This window comes from Nasonia vitripennis (genome assembly GCF_009193385.2).
Source record: "Nasonia vitripennis strain AsymCx chromosome 3 unlocalized genomic scaffold, Nvit_psr_1.1 chr3_random0011, whole genome shotgun sequence".
Taxonomy (NCBI): Eukaryota; Metazoa; Arthropoda; class Insecta; order Hymenoptera; family Pteromalidae; genus Nasonia; species Nasonia vitripennis.
Window position 1 is genome coordinate 609,430 of NW_022279631.1, and position 25,134 is coordinate 634,563.

General features: G+C 39.3%; 1 protein-coding gene across 6 annotated transcripts in view; it reads left to right on the forward strand.

The window, feature by feature from the left end:
* LOC116416881 (glutamate receptor ionotropic, kainate 2) overlaps window positions 1-25,134 on the forward strand; it is a 416,816-nt gene that overhangs the window by 284,904 nt on the left and 106,778 nt on the right. For all 6 annotated transcript variants that reach the window (XM_031927138.2, XM_031927137.2, XM_032601871.1 and 3 more), the window contains one exon: window positions 24,363-24,504. In XM_031927138.2, coding sequence (XP_031782998.1) covers window positions 24,363-24,504 — 142 coding nt within the window. The remainder of the gene's footprint in view (window positions 1-24,362; window positions 24,505-25,134) is intronic.

The following is a 25,134-nucleotide window of genomic DNA, read 5'->3' on the forward strand; positions in this document are numbered from 1 at the left end:
AATCTATTTAAAAATCAATGGCAAACATGGTTTTAATCAGTGCCAACGCCAAAATAAGGCTCTCACTCTTCTCTCTCTTTCTCTCTCTCTCTCTCTCTCTCTCTCTCTCTCTCTCTCTTATGGGTCACATTGAGGTGGTCAGGCTCTTCTTGTCCACTCGTCCCCTCTTTCACGTGATAGCTGTGACGGAAACCTGGCTTGACGAGAAGGTAACTTACATCCCTTCACTGGAAAACTATACGCTCTACAGACGTGACAGAAACAGGAACGGGGGAGGTGTGGCCCTCTATATCCATCACTCACTGACTGCAAACGTATTATCATCCTCTGATGAAGCTTGGTCGGGTAAGCCAGGCAAACCGGAGTACCTTTTCTGTGAGGTCTCCGCGAAGGGAGTTTCGCCCATCTTTGTGGGAGTCTTGTATCGTCCACCACATACCCCTTTTATTCAGGATAATACATTCATTGAACAGCTGACTACTTTTATGCACAACGGTCCACAATATTGCATGCACAATATTCCACGAAGGTCATTATGGGTGATTTCAACGCTGACCAACTCTCCTCATCCGATGATGCCAAGTTCATCAAGGCCTATATTGAGGAAAACTCCTTATTATCGGTGCCTTATGGTGCCACGCACCATAAACAGGACTCCGACACCTGTCTTGACCTCTGCTTAATTGATGAGCAGGATCGCCTGCTATCACACTACAAGACTGATACTCCTTTCATCAACGGACATGACCTAATCACTGCCACTCTCGACGTACAGATCCCACGCTACGTACCTAAAGCATACTCTTACAGAAACTACAAGGGAATCTGTGCCGAGAAGCTAAGGGACTTCCTTGGCACATGTGACTGGTCATCTCTCGCTACGTCATCACTCGACGAATGCATCACCCTTCTTAACGCTAACTTAACGAACGCCATAAATCATCTCGCCCCATTACGGACTGTTACTCCAAGACGTAAACGTCACCCGTGGTTTACCACGGCTCTTCGTGACCTCTTGACTGAACGGGACAGACTTTACAGAAGGTTTCGCAGAACTCGTCTACCTTGTGATCGATATTTTTATAGAGTAGCAAGGGACGACGCTCACAGACAGGTTTAGGAGGCCAGGCTGAATTATTATTATTCACGTCTGTCAACCCTAACTGATGTCGCTGAGATCTGGAGAGAGCTTGAGAACCTTGGAATCACCACCTCTAAAGCACCATCACCTTCTCGCTTCTCTACAGATGACCTCAACAAACACTTTAGTTCCATCTCCAATGATCCACTGGCTCCTGCAGTTGAGGTTTTTCTGCGTACCCTCGAGAGTCTAGACTTCCCTGAGCATTTCAACTTCAAGGTTATTACAGAATCGGACGTTTTGGCTGCTGTGTCGCACTTCCACACCCAGGCCAGAGGCAACGATGGCATCCCACAGGTTGTAATTTCAAAGACACTGTCCGTACTCGCTCCTTTACTATGTCGGATTTTCAACCTGTCCTTGAGCGAGTCACGCTTCCCCTCTACCTGGAAGATGTCGCCAGTTCACCAACAGCCCTGACTGACTACCGTCCAATTTCTCTCCTTTGTTTTTTATCAAAGGCGCTGGAGTGGCTGGTGCACAGGCAAGTCTCGGAATAAAGACTACTCATTGACAACCTACAAACAGGCTTCCGCACCGGTCACAGCACACAGTCTGGCTTAATTAAGCTGACTGATGATGTCAGGCTTGGCATAAACAAACAGAAAGTCACGCTTCTGTTTCTATTTAATTTCAGCAAGGCGTTTGATACGGTGTGTCACGTCAGGCTCCTGAGAAAGCTATCCTCTTTCGGCTTCTCGAAGCAGGTCATCTGCTGGCTTGCATCTTACCTTACGGCAAGAAAGTAGGCCGTTATTGGTGACAACTACGAGCTCTCCACCTTCCGGCCCCTGAACACCGGTGTCCCGCAGGGATCGGTTCTGGGTCCCCTGCTGTCGCGTTGTATATTAATGACATTGGTTTTTGCCTGGATTCAGATATGTCCCATCTAATATATGCGGATGACTTGCAAATATACAGCCAATGCCACCTTAAGGAGCTCGATTCTTGTTCTGACAAGATGAGAGCTAATGCCGAAAGGATAATGGGCTAGGCTGCACAAAATCACCTTAAACTTAATGTCCTGAAAACTAAGGCAATCGTCCTGGGCTCCCCCTACTATATTAATGCTTTATCAACTGTTGCTAACACCTACATCAACATAGGGGGAGCCCAGGTCGAATATGAATCATCCGTGTGCAATCTGGGGTTGGTGCTTGACTCCAAACTAACGTGGAAAGAGCACGTTACACAACTATGCAAACGTGCTCACTCATTAATGTATAGGCTTTACTTTTTCAGGAAAAGTACCAATCTCAGGTTGCGTAAACATCTCGTGCAAGCACTCCTATTTCCAATCATCGACTAGTGTTCATTAGTATACTCTGACCTGACCCAAGAACTTGACACAAAACGCCAGAGACTCGTAAACACGGGAATTCGATACATCTATGGTGTAAGGAGGGACGAGCACATCTCCCCCTACAGGCGTGAATTGCAATGGCTTACAATTGCCGGACGTAGAAAGTACTTTGCAGCCTGTTTTCTACGAAAACTGTTTAACACGGCTGTGCCTTCTTACATCTTGGCCTTTTTTGACTTTCACGTCGCGCGTGTGATAGGGTAGGTGATGCCTCTGGACATCCCGACTTTCAAGACGGAGACGCTGACAGGTTCATTCCATATAAACGCCTCATACCTCTGGAACTCGCTACCATTACGCCTTCGCAACACTAAATCCATGTCACACTTCAAACAATTGGCTAAAGAATATTTTTATGCACTTGAAAACTCATAATCATCTCACAAACACGTACACTCCTCCACTATATATATATATATATATATATATATATATATATATATATATATATATATATATATATATATATATATATATATATATATCATTTCACATTCACTTATATATATATATCATCTCTCACACACACAGAAATTATAACTTGTTTTACTTTATACTGTTATTTTGAATTGTACAACACAATGTACAGAAATAAAACTTATTTAATCTAATCTCTCTCTCTCTCTCTCTCTCTCTCTCTCTCTCTCTCTCTAACTTGACTACCTCGCTATTAAACTACAGCGTTTATGTAACTCCACAGTTCGCTATATTTTCCATCTAAGGAAAGACTCGGCGTTAAAACCGTATTAAGATTAATTAGGTTGGCTATCACTTGAACGCAGGCGAAATTTCTACTTGGGTACGGTCCTATACAAATTGTTTCGCACAGAACGACCTAAATATTTAGTCAAGATGTTTCCTAAACCGGGTGACGAAATTAGACGTTCGGCCAAAAATAAAAATTATACCTTATTATTTATGATTCCTACCGCTATGACCGAAATATATCGTACCTCGTTTTCAATACGACCTGTGTATTTTTGAAACTCTGTACCGGTTAAAATTCGGCTTAGTAGTTCCTTGAGTATATTTAAAACTTGTCTACATAAATACTTATTAACTCTACCTCAAAAATATATGACATAAATCCTTGCTATGGTCATCAATTATGCGAACTACTCAACAATTAAAAAATACGATTTGATCTCTACTGAGAATACTTATTATTCTAGTTGGGATATTTGAGAACATTGTTATGTTAGCTGTCGATACAGGGAGAGGGAGAAATTATTTTGTAATATTTTGAATGGTGTCTTAAACTGATCATGATGAATACTTGATTGATTTGTTAAAATAATTTGCCTATGTTCAACCACGACAATGTGATATTAAGGAATTTATATCCAGATACGTATCGTGATTCGTTGTAAAATTTTTTGTATCATGATATATATATATATATATATATATATATATATATATATATATATATATATATATATATATATATATATATATATATATTGTTTCCACGCCATTCGGCCCTTAAGTCACGGCGTAAATATACTAGTTATCACTCACTCACTCATTCTCTTTCTCCCTCTTGTATCAGACCGCGCGCAGTTATACGCGAGAGCAAACGTATATTAAAGCCGATTAGAAACAAACTCGCTCGCGCGAATGTGTATAATACGCTAAGGCCAATGCACGTGCTCGTCCGCATAAGCGCAGTAGCGTCATAATACTACAGACAAGAAGAAGCTACGTGGCTTCTTATAAAAAAGCATATTCTTACGCGTCATGGCCGAGTGCTGATCGCCTACGGCAATTTTCTTAATGCGCCAAGCCGTTTAAAAACTGATCGACATAAACGTCTGCCGTACCCTCGACTCCCACTTGTGCTCAATCATCATCCTCGTTTGAAAAAGACAACTTTTGCCCCTTCTTGTGTAATATACTATATCATATGTACCTGTTATAAAATACATCGAGTTTGGGGAAATAAATGCAAAAAAAAAAATTCGGACAAACTGACGGACGGACATTTTTTAAGCGCTTTTATTGCTAAAAACTAATTGAAATTGAATACGATTTTGCTTTCTTTCTTCCTAAGGAAGCCTTGTAATAGTAATTTTTTGAATTTGTGTAAAAAGAAATGGAAAGTGTGTTTTAATGCATTTTTAGTCGAAAAATGGTGTTTTTGGAAAATGTTCATACGGATGTATGGGAGTGAGCATGTGTACGTGTGTGTGTGTTCCCTATTCTCTAAAGTGGAAAGCCCACTAGAGGAGAGCTGCGTGTGTGTTGAAGGGGATAAGTAGAGGATATCCAGGCAGCTTCAGACTAATGTGTGAGGTACTACCATCTCACTATGAGCCTGTGACCAGATAGCTTCACCTAAAAATGGAGTACTGCTATCCTGATCCGGTAAAACACCTGAAGGGGGGAGGAAAGGAGTAGATGATAATATTTAATAAATAGGTTGAGCTAAAGTCATATTGTATTTATAAGTAATACTCGTTTATTCTCTTGATTTATATTCGCACGCGATACTAGATCTCAGAACCTACAGGAGAAGGGAGTGGACTGCACACATACTCCTCGACAGTCTGGGGCTCATAGACTCCTGGGTATAAAGGAGACTGGAGCAAGAAGCGAGAGCTACCATTCGCCACTGACTCTGTTGAGAGCCAGATCATTAATGCTCGCTGCTGGCTCCGGGGCTCTTTATATACCCGTGTCACTCCCTCTCTCCTGTATTACATGCTCGCACACCGTCTACCAGCGCTTAGGTAGACTATTTACATTTGGCTACTAGCGCCACTCGATCGGTAACTTGCCTTCGCCTGGCAAGTTATCTGTTGCTGCTCTCTTATCTCCCAGGTGGGGCTTGCCGTCTCAACTATGAATCGTATTTCTAAGTGACGCGATAACTGGAGTAAAAAGGCAATAACTAATATAAAATTTTAGATTTATTTAGAATTATATAGCACCTTCATCCCTTTCTTTCGGTTGTTTATGATACTAGTTAGTTTTAAGGATATTAGACTTCAAAATTTGTTTTCTCACCCTGTATTTTTTTTATGACCTGAACGATTTAAGTTCAAAGAATATTTCTACCGTAAAATAAATGAATTTTTTTTTATTTTTATCAGTGTTGAAGAGTTTTTACAAAGTTGACCAAATATAAAATTTCAATATAGTGTAGATATATCATAGTCGAGGAAATAAAGCACTAAAAACGGACTGACTGTGGATTTTTTGAGCAGTAAGACGGATCGTAATGCGGTTTTTTGCATTCGATTCGTCAGAGCGTCAGGAAATTTTGTGACCTAATGTGATTACTTACTTTTTTTAAAATGCACTAAATAAAAAATTTACAACTCGGTAAATATTCATGGAAATGCGTCCAGTTTTGCTACTCGGAGGTTTTGGAGGTCGCAGAACACGAATATCATAACGGCAACGCTCCCAGAGGTACTTTGTATGTAGGGTAGATAGTGTCAACGTCGTTTCCTGAAGTTTTGTGGAAATTCGATAGTAATTAAGTCAAATACGTTACTTAGGGATTTCTTGGACCACTGAACATAAATATGTTGTTTTGGATAGGTACGCAGAAGGATCTTGCCGTTGCTATATTCGTGTTCAGCAACCTCGAAAACCCCCGAGTAACGAGTTTCTTATCGCTATGTTACAATTTTCCGTAAAATTCTCGGGAACGACGTTCATGCGGTCTACCTTGGGCACCAGGTACCTCGGAGGCCGTTGCCGTTGCCATATTCGTATTCAGCGACCCCAAAAACCCCGAGTAGCAAAACTAGTCTCATTTACATCAATATTTACCGAGTTGTAAATTTTTTGTTTATTGTCTCCTCGCAAAGCAATTTTAAAATGCTTATTATTTATGCAATAATGCATTTTCAAAAAAGTAATTAATCACACTAGGTCACAAAATTTTCTGACGCTCTGACGAATCGAATGGAAAAAACCGCATTACGATCCGTCTTACTGCTCAAAAAATCGACAATCCATTGCTTCATTTCCTCGACTATCAGTATTAATGCTGTAACAACTGAATGCGTGAGCAGTTATGCAGGTCCGCTAGTAGTAGATGCTCTGTCGACCGTGATTTTCAACCAGAATTGACTAGAATGGAGGAAAATGAGAGAGTACGCGGCGGAACATTGGGAGCAGCTGCTCTCAATGCTGCCTCCCTCTATGCACATATGAGGGAATGTTCCGTCAATTCTTGGAAACTGCTTGTCCCCCGTATCACCTCTTCGGCGTTGCTAAGACGCGATTCGGGCATGAGGTCGACGACGTGTTCGTTCGGATAGGGGGGTATTGGATTATGAGGCAAGATAGAAATAAGCGTGGTGAAGGCGATGCTCTGTATATCTGGAACAACTATAAAGCTACACTACTGTGTTTGTTGAAAACTAAGTATTCTGGAGTACTCAATGTGTAGCATTCAACAAGGCACCATGCACCCATTTTTGTTGCTCTACCGACCACCAGGTATCCTTCTTTCTGATAATGCAGATTTCACTAACAATTCGCGAAAATATTCTATGAGATACGATTGTAGGATCGTTGTGGAGGATCTGAATGCTAACATGCTGTTGACCACTAGCAATGCTGAATTTTTTTGAGAAGTTGCTTGTGAATTAAATTTAAAATTAGTAAACCATGGGTCGACGGACCATGTTGAAAATTCTCACACACGGATTGATTTGATCTTACTGATGACGACAATATCGTGTTGAGTGCAAACAATTTGGTCGCGACTTTCCCAAGCAAGCACAATATTATTGACGTTAGGATTAACTTTTAAACCATAGAATCTCCTACTATAAGCAGTTTTACAAGTAGGGATTTCAAGTTAATTAAGCAGAGAAACTGCAATCACTTCTTGCTTCTTGTGATTGGTCGCCGGTGAACTGTCCAAACAACGAAGTTGGCACTCGACTTGAACATTTAAGTCAGAACATCATGAGTGTAATTGAACAACTATTCTTACGAAAAAAGCCTGCATGCAAATCTGCATATATGACTGCATAATTCTGTGCATTTATAGGCAGAAGTATCTATATAAAAATCAGTGTATGTTTATGTACTACTGTCTGCATTATTGTTCGCACAATGCACTATATACGATTATGCATGTTATACTATATGCCTGTATAGTGGATTACCTATTTTCGCGTAATTTGTGCATGAAATTGCGCATGTTTTTATGTATGAATCTATATTTAAAATTTTTTTAAAGCTATTGTTCTTAACTCGATTTTGATAATGATATGTGTAAAAGAAATTTAGTAAAAGACATTTTTATCATTTCATTCATTGTGCATATTGTTCTGCATATTGTTCTATATATTTTTCTTTCAATAAAACCCGTACGGAAATGACAAGCAGAAAATCATGCAAAAAAACCTGTAATTAGTCACACATGTACTCTGCAGAATTTAATGTATTTTTTATCGATTTTCTGTAGAAAAACATGCAGTGATTTTTGTAGAAAATAATGTAGTGTCAAATAATATGTCAAGTAATCCTGCAGGGAGTGTTTTTGGGATTTCTATGATTTCTATACCCTGGTACAAAAATTAACGGTTCAAATTCACTAATACATTTAGACTTAGAAAAGAACGTGGCTAAAGAACCGCTAACTTTTCAAAATATCTGCCGCAGGCTAATTTGAGATTAAGAGTATAGAATAATTAGCAGCTAAATAAATCAGATTGATTTTATTAATATTTTAATTTGTTAAATTTAATACAATTTTACTCCACTATCTATTCTAAATTTATATAATATGCATGCAGTGAACTTCATTTTACTTGACCGTACCAAGTCATCAATTTTTATTTAATTATGTGATACTATCTTATTGGAGAAATTAATAGATATTGTGCATATTAGCATGATAATAGTGCAAAATGCCTTGTTCAACAAAACTAAACTAAAAATAAACCCATTGGAACACTCATTGTGGCTTCGAGTACATTAGTTGTTTTGTTAAACTAGACATTTTGCACTATTATCATGCTAATATGCATTAGCTATCTATTAATTCTTTTAATCAGATAGTATGACATCATTAAATAAAATTTGATGACTTAGTACGGCTAAGTAGAATACGTCGATAATTATATTGACATCCTGGGCGAATCAGGAATAAAAAATATGAGAGCTGCAAAAAACTATGCTCTTATGTACTTTTCTATTGCCAATGGACAATAGAATCAATCAGAACAATAGAATAGATCTATCGTAGTTTGCGCATTGCCGATAGGTGGTGACGGCCTCAGCATTGCATTCACGCACCAAGATTGGCACCGGAATAGAACATAAGAGCTTTAGCTTGACATGATCGCATATGTTAGCTTTTTGCGGCTCTCAAATTTTTTATTCTTGATTTGCCCAGAATTTAGAGATAATTATCGACTTAAGAGGCAAGCCATAAAACAATAGTACATTGTGCAACAAGGGGAGAAAATAAGCTATGTAAAGCGTGGGTGAGGTGTTCAGCACGAGTCAGAGTCGAGGGCACCGAAGGCGCCAAAGACGTAGACGAGTGCTAAAAAATCTCACCCGAGACTGACATAGCTTTCATTTCCATGTTGCACACCGTGTTTTTTCCAACAAGGGCATAAAAAGGACTTTTTTTATGCGTAAAAGTTTGGTAGAAGATCGTGCATTTCAAGCCGTTGGTCGCACAACGCAGTTGGAAATTTAAGTTCAAATATCCGCGCCTTTTTTACCTCGACATTAGTCGAAACTCACGCATGCGCAGTTACGCTTTTATGACTATATATACACTAATCTAACAGCATGTGCTCCGATGCGAGATTTGATGTCAATAAACATTAGCGATTGTTGTTTGATTTGTGTTTTGTTTGTTCAGAAGTAATCGATATAAAATGTCGATCTCAGAAAGTGACGAAGAGTTAATGTGTACACAGCTATAGAGAATGTACTGCCTGATAAATAAAAAAAAAAAAATATGAGAAAAGCTACGAAGACTTTGTTCAATGAAAATTTTTTAAGAAAGCTATTACTTAAGAAAATTGTCTGCTAGTTTTTTTTTCAAGAAATTGTAGACAAATATAAACCAACGACAACATAGTCTATTTGCTTAATGCTAAAAAGTATGATCAAAATTAAGGAGAATATTGACGTCAGTAAATTTCATGGGCTTACAGCAAAACTGAAGAAGCATGCAGTTGGATATACATCAAAGAAAGCTAAAGTGTTCAGTGCAGAGGATATTCACAAACATTTGTTTGAGGCTTCAGATGAAATTCACCTTGCGAATAAGGTTAGTAGAGAACCATCAATTATACGTATAATTGCTTTGTTATAGGTTTAAATATTTATTATTTATACATGACGTTTAAAATGCTTACCGGTTATAATGGTATTTGGATTGATGGGATATTGTCGCAGTGATGAGCTGGTTCAAGTTTTAATACAGCATATCAAAGATGTAAACTCATTACTTTTAGTAGATATACCAAGTACAAAAAACAACAAACCTGGACAATTCACCATCAATAAGAAGATTAGTATTATTGTCAAGAAATATCAAAGTCTAGGTCCTAAAGAAGTAAAAACTGATCGTTTCTTTCTGAATTACCAGAAGCAAAAGTGCACGAAGCAGTCAATTGGTAAGAACAAGATTTGTTGTGTTCCTAAGGAAATTGCAATCTGGTTGAATTTGGAGGACACGAGTGCTTATACTGGACATGATTTAAGAAGAACGTCTGCTACATTGTTGTCAAATGTAGGTGGAACGATGATGGACTCAAAACATCTTGGAGGTTGACAGTCTGATAAGGCTGCACAGGGCTACGTTAAAAATTCAGTTTGTCATAAAGAAATCAGAGAAAGTTACAACATCTGACCAGAAGTGTCTATCGCCACTTTTACAAAAAGTACACATTCATTCAACCGAAGAAACGACTACTGAAGTGTCTGATGTATCTAAGTCACCACCTTTGAAGACAGCGAAAGTCAAAGCCTCAACGGTATCACAATTGAATTGAAATGTTACGACACAGAAAGTAATATACATGAATAACTGCACAGTTAACATTAACTATTGAAAATTAAAAATCAATTACTTTGTTTATAATGTACAATGTACTTAGATCAATAAGAAAAAAAATATTTTGTTATTAAATAAATAAAATTGTTAAATTGACATAAATTATATGTAAAATATAATATTTTATGATAAGTACGTAACTTTTAGTTTCTCGACGATTGTAATTGATTGACAAGTTGATAAATAAAAAAGATCAAAAGTTCAAATGAAAATTATCCATTCATTACTTAAAATTGAACAAGTACCTATATATCCTTATCTGAAATTAAATACAAATATATGTTCTTATTTGAAAATATTCATTACCTAAAAGAATGTAGTCTATGTTTCTTTCATACATCATTTGAAAAATATATTTACGAATTTATTCTGTACACTGTTAATTTTAGAAAACTCTCAATTTAATTCAATTTAATCTCAATTTTTATTAAAATAACAACATCATGTAATAATACAGTAGGGGGTATCCCTTCTGCTTGCTTCGCTCGCCAACCCCCACGTTCTTTGCGATTTTGCGGGTCAGTGGTGTCGTCGAGGAGAACGCGTATGTTTTTGTTTTATTGTCGCGTGTGAATACTCACACGTATATAGCATTGCTAGTTATAATGCAAGCCAATTTCTTTCGGATCAACACACCCTCTCTTTCACGATTTTGGGCGATTGCGCGGGTAAAAATCATACCACCCGGAGAGTTTATAAAAGAGAGTTAATGCGGGCGCTTACTCTCGATTCCACGACTCTTGATCCAGCACTAGACTGGTAGTTTTGATTCGGAAACGACAGATAGGATCGTATACTGAGAACGCACATTCTCCGAGGACACTGTAACACGCGTTTCTCTCTTTCACACAATCAGTCCATTGTGAATTACGATTATTAAACAGATACATTCACCGATAATCTCTCGTATTCATTAATTAATCCGATATTTTCGTAGCAACCGTGATCTTAATACCTCACGGAGAACATAACCATCGATCCTTATAAGTAACATTTTCTGGTGCTAGGTGTGGAGTTTTGTCCGCAAAATATCGCACAATCAATTGAAGATATTGCTGTGCTATTCAACCCACATTAAATATGGTTTTGGTTAGTCGTGCTAGATCAACATTATGGGTGGATTTAGATACTTATTAAAAATATAACTAAAAACGCAAAGCGCTTATGGATATTTCTTGCAAATAACGGATATATAAAATTATGTAATTTAACTTTTATTTTAATTTTTATGCTCATTTACCATAAAAAAGTACTTCATCGCAGTCCTTTTTCACTTAAAAATTCTCATTCTCTAAATCATTAGTATATTTCTCTTGCAATGTATTATCTTCTAGCGTATTATTTTCTAATAATTATTTTGCATGATATCTACATAATATTGAAATTCTTTAATTGGAAAATGATGTTTTCTGTAAATATCCCTATATTTCGTAAAAATATTCTGCAAAAATTAATTTTTCAACATCGATTGTAATCTTTGCATATAAACGCCTAAATTCATCTTAAAAAATGTAATTATTAAATAATTTGTTTTTGCAAACATTAACAATAAACATTAGCAAAGTAGCGTACGTACGTACGTACAAACATACTTATCTCTTATTCAAAAAAGAAAATCGTAATATTTTTTTGTAGACTAATAGTACAAGTTAAGATGTATAAAAATGCTAAATGAAAATTTCCGGATATGGTCCAGATCAAATGATGCTGAGGATAATCATGATGAGGACAATTCAAACAATATGATATATGAACAAGTTTTTTGGTATATTTGGAGTTATATTTGATGCTCTTTCTTGTAGACGATATTTCGTCAGTTAAGGAGTCATCCTGGCATCTGAACAATATCTACAAGAAGATATGATTTTTTAGCGGCAAATTTGATTTATATACGATACTTTTTGTAGTTGACATCCCGTCATCGTGAGGGTTTTTTTGGACCCACAGTATATATTTTATTTCAAACTATAATAATTCGTGATAAATTTTAGATTATAGCATAAATAAAACTTGCTCTCTGCCTATGACAGGATTGGACTATCGTAATTACTAGATATAGATGTTCTAATAAGAACCTCGCTTGGCGAGGTGAGGCCTTCTCCGTCGGCTGCTGCGCTCCGTACCAGCACCATGCTGGATTTGCGGCGTGCAGCGCTGGTGAAGTGGTGCGGGCTTGGCGCTGGCTGGCGGGCGTGCGGGAGCGGCCACGTCGCTGCTGCTGTCGTTGCTGCTGTTGTTGTTGCTGTTGTTGTTGCTGGCTCGACGTGAGGGTGGAGGCGATGGATTGGAGCACGAGCGACTGCTGCTGGAGCATAGTAGTAACCTGCGTCATAGCGATGCGAAGTGAAGCCATTTCGTGCTGGGGCAACGGTGTGCTGCTCCCGGATGCGATGCCGCTCGATGTAGGTGAGCTGGGGCGCAAAACCGCGCTGACTGGCACGCACGGCGCCATGAGCTCGTCGGCGAGAGCGGCGAGTTCCTCCAGCGAGGTCGCCTTCAGCACGCGACACATGCGGCTGGCTTGGGCTGGCAGCAGGTCGAGCCATTTAACCCGCAGAGCCTCGTCGGTGATGGCCATTCCGGCCAGACGCCGCATGTAGCGCAGCAGCTGGGAAGGCGTGCGGTCGCCGAGTTGCACCTCGTTGAGCAGCTGATGGAGTTGCTGGTCGGCCGACGCGGCGAGGCGCTACAGGACCGCCGCCTTCAGGGTGTCGTACCGCTGCTCCGCTGGAGGCGCCAGGATAATGTCTGAGACCTCCTGCGCCACGTCCGGTAGCAGGTGAGCGACGAGGAGGTTGTAGCGGCTCCTGTCGTTGGTGATCCGGCTGGACAGGAACGCCGACTCCGCCTGTGCGAACCAAAGCCTCGGATTAAAACTCCAGTATGATGGAAGGGTGCATTTCGAGACCGCTTCGACGACGTGCGTGCGGTCGTTATCGTCGGTTCGCGCGCCGCACGGCCGGAGCCCGCCGGGGGGCGGCTCGTTATTGCCCGCAGCGAGCAGCGGAGCGTTCTGCTCTATGTTCTGCTGCGCTTGGGTCATGATTTGGCCGGCGGCGAGGCCTTGGCGCTCCCGTGGCGGGCTGTGTAGCATTGAATCGCTGGAAGAATCGAGCGCGGAGAAGTTCAGAGCGCGACGCGCGGCTGCCCGCAAGGCTGAGCGCGAGCTAGCCTGATATGCTCGAAGCGCCGCGGCGTGGCGGTCTGTGCGGGCCTCTTGCTGGCGCGCGATGGGCGGCAGCGGAGCCAGCAGGACGCGCGCGAACCGCTGCTCGATGCTAAAAATGGCCGCTCGTAGAGGCGGCGAAACGACGCTGCGTGCGCTTGCTCAAGCGTAATACGTTGACAAAGGCGTTTCTTATATCTAATTAGTTTTATTGTTAACCTGCGCTCTTTATTCGTTAGAAATTAGGCGAAACAATTATCTATTGTCATTATTTCATCGGGTTTTACTATAATTTGCTTACGTAAGCATTTATCACCCTCTAAATGCCGAAGTGTAGGAGATGCTCAAATAATGTAGCGAACAAAAGTATAAATTGTAACACTTGTAACTTGTCATTTCACGAGGGCTGTCTTGCACGATTTGTAAATGCGAAGGTGTGTAAACACTGTTGTCAAGCGACATTTTATAGTCTAAATAAGATCATTGCTCAGCGTGAAAATTCTACCGAATCTTATAATCGTGACTCTGCTTTTGACAACGCTAGAGATTTAAACACCGATTCGTTTCACGACGTTAGTTCGCTCAGTAATAGCACGGTCTTAGACACACAACCAGGTACTTTAAATTGTTCTAGCCAAGACATTGCGGTTGTAAATTGCGCTATGGAGGTACCAGAAAATTGGAGTACTCTTTCGATAGATGACAAGCTTGCCGCTGTTTTTCGTCAAGTGGCCTCTGCGAATTCGAATGTAGGCAATTTAACTGCGACACCGAATAACCTCAACGAAAAAGTCGATAAGTTACTTGTAGATATCTCAGGGCATAGCAAGCGTTTGCAAGATTTGGAGGCAAAAATGCAACATTACGTACTGAACTTACGGGCTTAAAGAATTGACAGGCGAGGGGAAATGCGAAATTTGAAATTAAGGTCACAGGAATACCATTAAATTGCCAGATCCCTTTGTTAGACCTAACAACTGTAATGTTCCGTGAATTAAGTTTAGACTCTGAGTTATCAGACGTGTACAGCTGCAAGGAGATCAAATCTAGACACGCGCGGGAGACTGTTAGCTCAAATGGCCAGTCACAAGGCATAGGCACGTACTCGTATATTATCGAGTTTAAATCCCTCTGTGTACGCGACAATGTCCTTAAGGTTAAACATTCTCGTGGTGTTTTAAAGATGCGCGATTTGTACCCGAATGGAGGAGATCGATAATAAATTTCTATGAAATGCTGTCGCCTTATGCTTATAACTTGTATCGTGCTGCCAAAAATCAGGCTCGTTCATTAGGCTACAAATATGTATGGATTCATGATGATAATGTGTTAGTGCGTAAGGATGACAAGCCTGAGATAATAAATATAGTAACTGAGCGAGATATTGAAACACTGCAATGACATAAACCACGCGAGCCAAATAAATATAATAACACAAGCTGTTTGTCAATTGCCGATATTGAGAACGAGTCAAAACTAGTATCGTATACGTTACGCATAGCCCAGCTAAATGCAAATTCTATTAAAGCTAATTTTGTTGATATTGAGGCATTTATTATTAACTTGCAAATTGATATTTTATCCATTTCCGAAACATGGCTTACGCCCCTACATGAATCCTCTAATTTTAATATTACTGGCTATAATTTTGTACGTAACGACAGAGGACTCAAATCGCATAAGCGTATTAATGTTACTCAAGAAATGCCTTGTGACTATATTCAGGGTGGAGGTGTTGAATGTTATATACGTGATGACCTAGATTTTTCTGTAATTGATGCACCCCAAATCGACAGTTTAAACGAAACAGAACATCTGCTTCTGAGTATCGAAGGCAAGCAGAAGTTATTATTTGGCTCAATTTATCGTCGCCCAAAGGGTCAGACGTTAGTTAAGTTTTTCACGAGTCTGCAAACAGTATCGCATTTATTTAGTAATCTAGTCCTAGCTGGTGATTTAAACTCTAACCTTTTGGTTAACGAGTTTTATGGTGAGAACCTCCGTAAATTGGTTCTTGAACACTCGCTATTTCTTGTTCCATTCGGAGCTACACATCATCGTGAGCACTCAGAATCGTGGCTCGATGTAATTATCTGTGATTCAGAATCTAAGGTTCATTTTTTTTTTTTTTTACATGGCATTTGGAACTCGAAAGTTCATCGTCTCATCTACGCAAGCCTTCCACGCTGCCCTATCTTGTGTCAACCCCACCCAAGATGCACCTCTCATTGCTTATCTAGTGCATTGAAAACCCAGCTAGTAAATACGCTTCTGATGCCTTATTTTGATTATGCCTGCCTAGTCTACCAGGATTTGACTGATTATCTTGCTATTAAATTGCAGCGTCTGTGTAATATGGCTGTGCGGTTTATCTTTAGATTGAAAAAAGACGCAACATTGTTACCATATTACAAGAAGTTGAATTGGTTATCTCTGCATCAGAGGTAAAATTATCTATTAGGGATTAAGATGTATAAGTTATTTACTTGTAACCGGCCGATCTATCTTGTAGAGCTTTTTCCTAAGCCTACAGAGGAAATCCGCCGTTCGGCGAGAACTCAGACTTCGGTCTTTATGATCCCTACAGCTACTACCGAAATTTACAAACGCTCGTTTGCAATTCGTGGTATGCAATTATGGGACTCCCTACCACATAAGATTAAGATTAGTAAAACACTTGATTCGTTTAAGTCTAGCTTATTAAGCTACTTACATACACTTGAGCAGAACTATGTAGTCTGAGTAGGTAAATGTCGACTTTATTATTAGTAATTATAGTTAGATGTAAGTTTAGACAGAATTATCGTCTTATGTCAACTTTAAGAGGAGAGCGTAATCTCCGCTGTAAATTTGTTAAGCTGCGATGAAAATATTTTGTTTTACTTGTAATTATTAGATACATTGCGAAATTTTTTGGAAACCATTTGAAATGTTTATATGATTATCGTATTCTGCTTGGTATACGCTATACGGTCATGTGACCATTGGCGTTAATAAAGTTATCTATCTATCTATCTATCTCTCTTTGCTCTGAGGCGCTGCGACGTTGCCTGTCGGGCGGTTCAGAGCGTTCTCTCTAACATGGCGCTCGAGCCTCGCCGCGTCGCCAGTTCGCCACCCATTGTGGCGGCTCGGAGGGGGCGCCGCGGGAGAGGCAGTGGCCGGATGGAGCGGCTGCTCACTCGAAGTCAGGCCTGGGGATCAGGCGCTGCTTCCTGCGGTGACTCCGGTGGTGGACAGCGGGAGCCCCCACATATGTACTGTGATTATATATACTGTGTAAATATTTTCTACTATAAATATCATAATTTATAATTGAAAATAATGTAAAAAATAGTTGAAATATCACACTTGAATAATGAATGATAAAATTCATGACCACGCGGGGAAACACCCCGTATATGGCGCGTCCCCCAGGTGGCGGATGGGGGAGTGCTCGCCGAGGTACACACCTCGGAAGGTAGAGCAGAAATAAAATATGCTCCGTGGACCAAATCTGGCGCTGCGTTTGCCGTGCGGTGTGACCTGTAAGCTGCCAAAAGGAGATCCTGGCTGGAGAGGCGATCTAACGGTCTCTCTAAGACCTACGGTTTCGTGCCGAGGTGACCCAAACCATCTTTGGCTCCCGCTGACAGCAAGACGGGAGGCCGGTTACCTATCTAGTATCGGTCAAGTGGCTCGAGCGAGTGCGTGATATTGTGTGACATCCGCCGGAAACTCTCCAGAGAGCCGAGCACCTTTGTTCGGAGTGGGAGGCTCAAGAGAGTGGAGGTGGGCTAGTGCGATAGCGAACCCTGACATGATGAACCCAGTCTGGCACCGCCTACGGTCATGTGTTGGGGCCATTTCAGCTGCCCCCATTGACGGGGGGATTCAGGGGGTCGGATACATAGATGCCAAGAGCCAAGATGAAGAAAAATGCTTCTAATATGGGAACCACAAACTAAGTCATGATGAAACTTACAGGAGAACCTGAAAGTTGAAACCTTAAGGGTGTTAACAACACAAGACGGTGGATATTCAATCTACAAATCAAGCAGCAGTACCAGTATAGGTAGCGCCATGAGTGCTGCAGGATACCGATACGAGAGTGGAACGGTAGGCGACGAGAGCCAGACCACAAGGGAATGGCTACAAGCCCATGCCAGTTTGCGTGACAAGATAAGGGATGTGAGAGATATTACCAGGGAAATGACCAAAACCCTGGATAAGTAAAAGGGCGTAAACTTCAAGATTAAAAATGGATTACCCTTAATAGGATCAATGTTGATCAAAGCTGTTACGCTTCTTGACAAGATGGAGGATGCTGTAAAGAGGCAGCCTCTTCAACAACCTAGAGCGGACAATGCAAAGTCTCAAAAATCGGCGAAGTCGAAGAAGAGGGCACAAGTACCATCTGACGGAGGCGGCGGTACCCCTGCGAAAAAAGACAAGAAGGAAGTAAACAGTGCACCCTCAACAAGTAAGGACAGCGAAAGTGATGCATAAACTTCTCATGGTCAGACACAATGGAAAGTAGCTGCCGGCAGGAAGGCAAAAAAGAAACAGCAGAAAAAACTGGGGCAAACCCAACCGGAAAAGAAAGAAGAAAAAGTTCAACGTCAAAGGTCGGATGCTATTCTTATAAAACCAGAGAAGGACAAAACCTACGCTGACATTCTGGGACAGATGAAGGCGCAGGTAAATCCAGAAGAACTGAGTACGAAGGTCAAGTTCGTCTGTAAAACAAGACAAGGTGGCGTTTTAGTAGGGGTAGGTAAAAGCAACGACAAAATGAAGTCATTGAAAAAAGCTATCCAAGATGCAATCCGACAAGTAGGCACGATTGAAAACAAGATCTCCAAAAAACACTAGAGATCAGAGATAACGATGGACTTACGACAAAGGAAGAGGTCAACAGTGCTATCGCCGCCGTGACGTACTATAGCGAAGAGGATGTCAAAATTTATCTGTTCGAGCCAAACACGAAAGAGCAGAGGATGGCAGTAATTGGATTGGACCAGACTAAGACCGCTTCCCTGCTCAAAAAGGGAAAGATTCGCATCGGTTGGGTAAACTGCCGAGTGTGGGTGTGAGCGAGCGTCACGCGATAGTACCGTTGCCTTGGCTACATGCAAGTGAAAGCCAAATGCAAAGGTCCTAACAGGAGCACTAGCTGTTGGAAGTGTGGTGCGGGTGGACATAGAGAGGCGGCATGCAATGTGCCGACCCAACAGATAAAGTGTTTTCTTTGCAAAGACGCCAAGACGCCTAAGGACAGGACGATGCACACTCTAGGCACTTGAGCGTGCGCAATCTTCCGGACGGCTCTAAACGCAAGGAAGAACCAAAGATAATGGCAAGGATACTCCAAGAAAACCTGCACAGAAGTAGGCTCGCACATGATCTGCTACCCCAATACGTTATGGAGCAGAAAGTGGACGTCCTACTGATCAGAGAACAATACAAAAACCTAGACCCACCCTGTTGGGTGTCAAACGACGAAAAAACTGCCGCTATTTGGGTGTCCGGGTGCGGGTTGGCGAATACGGGTAAGGAAGAAGACTACGTAAAGGGAAGGATGGGTCGCATAACATTCTTCAGCGTATATCTGTCACCAAACTTAACTGCCGCCGACTTTACAAGGAAACTAGGGGCATTGGAGGACGCTATTAGTGAGGTCCCCGGGAAAATCGTGATCAGGGCAGACTTCAACACGAGGGCCACGGAATGAGGCAGAGCTATCCGCGAGATGGCAGCCAGGCTGACCTTGATAGTAGCGAACGAGGGTAATACCACTACCTACCGTAGAACAGGCTTTAGGGAATTCATACCGGATGTAACCTTCGCAAGCGAAATGACGATCCGCAACATAAGAGACTGAAGATTCATGAAAGAATATACAGTTAGCGACCACTAATATATATATATTAGTGGTCGCTAACTGTACACCCGACGCATGAACCGAGAGACACTCGCGGAGTTAATTTAAAGTGCGAACCTCCCATCCAACGGGATCCAGCACGAATTAGGCGAACGCGAAAGAGCAGAGACTATAGTAGAGAGAAGTACTCATCTGATTACTGAGATTTGCTATGCGACCATGCCCAGGGTGTCTACCAGCCACCAGAGAAGACCGGTGTACTGGTGGACAGATGACATTGCGGAGCTTAGCAAAGAAAATTTCCATGCTAGAAGAAGGGCTCAAAGAGCTTGGAAACAGAAAAGGACTGAAGCCCAGGACCTTTGCAAAAGACAGGACGAATCGCGAAAAATTCTCAGAGACGCGATAAAAGATAGTAAGCGCCGCTGCTGGACAAAGATCGTCGACGACGTTGAGAAAGACCCATTTGGCGATGAATACGCGATTGTTGCACGAAAGATGACCGAAATGAAATGCACGGAACCTATGGAAGCTGAAACGATGGAAAAAGTAATCGATGGGCTGTTTCCCACACACCCCATCAGACTCCAGACAGATGCGGCAAAAATACCGGCAGACGAGATACTTTTTTTACAGAAGGTGAACTCATCGCGGCAACTTCGTCCCTTAAGAGTGGCAGGGCACCGGGACTGGATGGCATCCCTTCGGAAATGCTCAGGATCATCGCCTCGCGACGGCCTGAGCTGCTCTTGGGGATGTACAACCAGTGCCTGGTGCAGGGAGTTTTTAGCTCGCGGTAGAAAAGAGCGAGACTCGTACTGATTAAAAAACCGAAAAAAAGCGGATACAGACATATTCTATAGGCCACTAAGTCTTTTAGACACAATGGGAAAGACGGGGGAAGCACTGGTTAAACCGCGAATATTAATGGCGGTACGCGAAGCGGGAGACCTTTCCGATAAACAGTATGGCTTTAGAAAAGAGCGATCCATCATAGGGGCAGTTAGAGAGGTAATAGACACAATAAAGAAAGTAGAAGAAGTTAGAGATGCGACTAGAGACATTGTGATTCTAGTAACATTGGACGTAAAAACGCGTTCAACTCGGCCGTCAGCCAAGTATCTAGGAATAACTCTAGACACAAATCTGGACTACGGGGAACACCTAGATCGCGTCCGTAAAAAAGCTACGACTAGGATAGCGCAATTTTGCCGACTTATGGCTAACGTTCGTGGACCTAGGCCAACAGTTAGGCGGTTAATTATGGCGACCACTAACTCTATCCTGTTATATGGAGCAGAGGTGTGGGCTGAAGCTATGACTATGAATAAGTATCAGAAAAATATTATGGCGGTACAGCGAAGGGGGGCCCTTAGAATAGCATTCTCCTACCAGACGGTTGCTGCCGAGGCATCGATGGTAATTGCAGGGGTAATCCCCGTGGATCTTTTTACGATCGAACGCAAGCGGATCTACGAGGCTCGCTTAGCGTTGAGTAGCATCTCGATTACCGCGAAAAAAAGAGAAATAACAATGCGCAATTGACAGTCTAGGTGGACCGATTGCCCAAAGGCTAGATGGACTAGAACCCTCATAAAAGATGTAGGTCCGGGGGTGGACAGGAAATGGGAAGAGGTCAACTTTTACGATACCCAGTTTTTCTTCGGTCACGGATACTTTAGGAGCTACCTATTCGCGATGAACAGGGTGACAACGCCGGGATGTAAGTAATGCGGTGACAAACGGAACGATGTGAGACACACGTTCTTTGACTGCCCTCACTGGGCTGAAAAGTATAGAGTACTGTAGCTGACGATAGAGGCGTTCACGCCCGAGACTGTAGTCGAAACGATGCTTGGCAACAAGCAGAACATGGGCGAGATAACAGCGTACGTGCATCAAGTATTTCTCTAACTCTCCGGATAAAAAAAAAATAAAAAAAATGTTATTTCTCGATGTCGCTCTTCATAAAGCAACATATGATTGACCACAACTGAATACTGGAGTTTATAAATAGATTCCAACTTTGTCAAAAGATTAACCTTAAGTTTTATTTAAAGTCATAGCAAAATTTAATCTTATCATAAATTGTCCTGTTATCATATGAAATGGTATTTCATTTAATAATAGATTGATTCGTGGCAAGAAGACGATTTTACTAGAATACTTACCAGTTATGATTTCTCAAACTAATAAATATTTTTTAATATTTTTAAAACAATGTTCCATTACAAAAACCGCTATCCATATCTAAATTTCTTAAACAACTAATTATTGCCCCTTTTTCAAGATTAATTTATTTGGTGGTAAACCATTTGGTGACAACGAATTCAAAAATTCAGTTGATATTACGTTAATAATTCATTGTAATCATTTTCACTTTTAATTTTATCATCACTATAAAAAACAAAGCTTTTTCCATTAATTTTTATATTTTCATCAATTTTTAATATATTGTAATTTAAAGGTGCTAAAATTACTTCGTTTCTTAAAGATGAATCATTTGTGTCAATTTTATGGCCAAAAATTTCTGTGGTCAAATCACTATTACAGATCAATTCTTGTGGGATTCTTTTAATATTCTTTTCTAATTCGAATCTTGTTGCATTTTTATTTTCTTCTACATCAAGAAGTCAATTATTAAATTTGTAATCTTTATTTTGTAATCTCAAATTCTTATTTAATGATAATTTCATGAAAGATTACCATAATTTACTTCTTTTGATCTTCCAAATTCTAATATATATTTGTAGTACTTATAAGTTGTACTTAAAAAATATTATAATATTGCAGTTCGATCGATTGTTTTACCTCCTTCGATTAAAAACCATTATAAAATTATGTATTAAATATGCTTGACTATTTATAATTTTGTAAATTTAAATATTAATTTATAAATAATAATAAGTAACAAGCAATATGAATACTGCAATGTTTATTCTATTATTTGATCAATACACAATATATATATACACACACACGTTCAGAACTACGCAATGAAATTACAAAAAAAAATGTATACAAAGCAGGACCACTACTTCCACAAGTTCTAAAAAATTGTATAATTATTTTTCAATTTTCATGTAACCACGTGAAACTAGAAACCGAAATAAAAAAGTATTCAACTCTGCATCACTCTTCCCTATATATTTTTTTTTTAAATTCTATAAATTGCTATTATTCAGGAGTATCTAGATAATATAATTTAAAAATATGAATGAAAAAGTGTTTTTTAATTATATAAATTGCTATTATGAATACATATTTTTTCATTATATAAATTGTTTTCTTTTATTATATAAATACTGCAATGTTTATTTAATTATTTGATCAATACACAATATGTAAATACATTTATATGTGTCTGTATGTGTGTGTAAAAAATATTTAAAAAATTAATTAATTGCGTCTATTTTTGAAATTGTTTTCACAGCTTCTAATCGTCCTGGACCAAATTTTGAAAATGTTTTTTGGTGGCAATGTATATTTTTATTATTATATATACCTGTCTTTACCAATCAATAGTTTTTTGTTTATATAATACACCAAGTTTTGTGGAATAGAAGCAAAAAAAAAAATCCATACAGACGGACGGGCGGACATATGGACATTTTTTAAGTTCTTCCACTGCTAAAAACTAATTAAAATTTAAAAAATTAATTAATTAAAATGATACACTTGATATTTTTTTCAGTAACTTAAATGATTTAAGTTTAAAGAACATTTCTACCGTAAAATAGATCTAAAATAGATTTTTTCTTTTTACGAGTTTTGAAGGGTTTTTACAAAATTGACTGAATATAAAATTTGAATATAGTGTAGATTTCTGTATTTATTATCCAAACGCTCTGAAATTCAAAAACATTTTATTATACAGTGTGCGTAAAAGCAATTCACACGCAAAGCATATGGCGTATCCTGTATCAAAATAAATTTTATCTGTGTTTGAAATAGGAAGCCCGAACACCGCTAGAGTTTACGTGAAATCTGCCTGCCTTTGTTGGTAATTAAAGATATGCTATAGATTTCGTTGGAAGCGACGATATCTTTTAAAGTTATAACAGCCCATTAAATGTATATGAAATCGGTTTAAAATAACACCTTTAACACAGTAAAATTGTGGCAACTATAAGTTATGTGTTCATCATCACTAATCTGTATCTTAGAATCACAATTTAATAGAATAGAATAATTATAATTTTTCCTCTAAAAAGTTATAAAATCCTCGAAGAAGTTGTCAAATATTTACAGCTCACAAAAGTTTTTCTGTGTTTTTATCAATGTAGCCTAATTTAGTGAAATTAGTTTTAAAAATGTTAAGTGTTAGAAATCAGCACACTGGCAACAATGATTTCTCATTACTCCGAGAATAATTAATCTCACCATAGTTTCAAAATTACAAATTGCTTTGTGTTAACTAATTTTCCATCATCTTTTCTGAATCTTTTAAAACTAATCCAAATCAACTTGTGCAAAGACATGAGTAGAATAATAATTCTAAAAAAATCAAGCAAATTCCTCTTAATTATAGAAGAATCATTTCAAGTCAAAGCAGATTTTTATCTTGAATCTATAGTGAGATGTTTATGAAAACTAATCATTCAAAAATTATACTTCTAAGATGAACCTATGTGTTGATATGCAAAGATTACAACTAATGTTGAATAATTAATTTTTACGAAATATAGAGATGTTTACAAAAGACGTTGTTTTCTAAAATAAAGAATTTTAAAAATATGTAGATAAAAGAGCATTAATTAAAATATTTTCTTGCAGCCCATTATTAAAGCAAATAAAAAATTCTGCTGAATCCCATATAGTTTTGGATTGCTCAATAGATAAAATATATACTGTACTAAAACAAGCACAAGAAATTGGAATGATGACTGATTACCATAGTTACTTCATCACATCATTAGTAAGTAGATAAAAATATACACAGAGTAACATAAAACCAAATATTTTTTTTAATTTGAAGAAGGTGGATAATATATATTTAGTGCATGCAGCTAGTTATCACAGCAATTAAAACACTGCTTCATGAATATATGTGTGTAATTTCATACAACGGATCTTGTGCAGACACAATTATATATAAAACGGTACTTATGCAGACTTCTGCGGACTTATGCGGACTGGTGCATAACTTTTCGGGAATGTCCGAACTTAAACAGTGACTTGTGTGGACAGAGAGAGATTTTCGCTTTAGCAAAATGGGTGTTGTACAGACATTCTTATACATACACTGTGACTCCTGCGGACGCGCGAAGCAAAATAACGCGTATATATATATATATATATACACGCGTTATTTTGCTTCGCATATATATATATATATATATGAGCGTTATTTCCGTGCCTCACTATCTATGTATAAGCATTTCTTCTAGGCCTTACTTTCTATGTATAAGCGTTACTTTCGGGGATTAAGAAAATCCCTTATCGGAACTTATTTTAAGTTTTTTAAATACGTAGTAAGCTTAAAAATTTTTAAATTCGTACTACTAAGTCTCAATAGACTGTATCAGAAAAACACGTTTCAATAAAA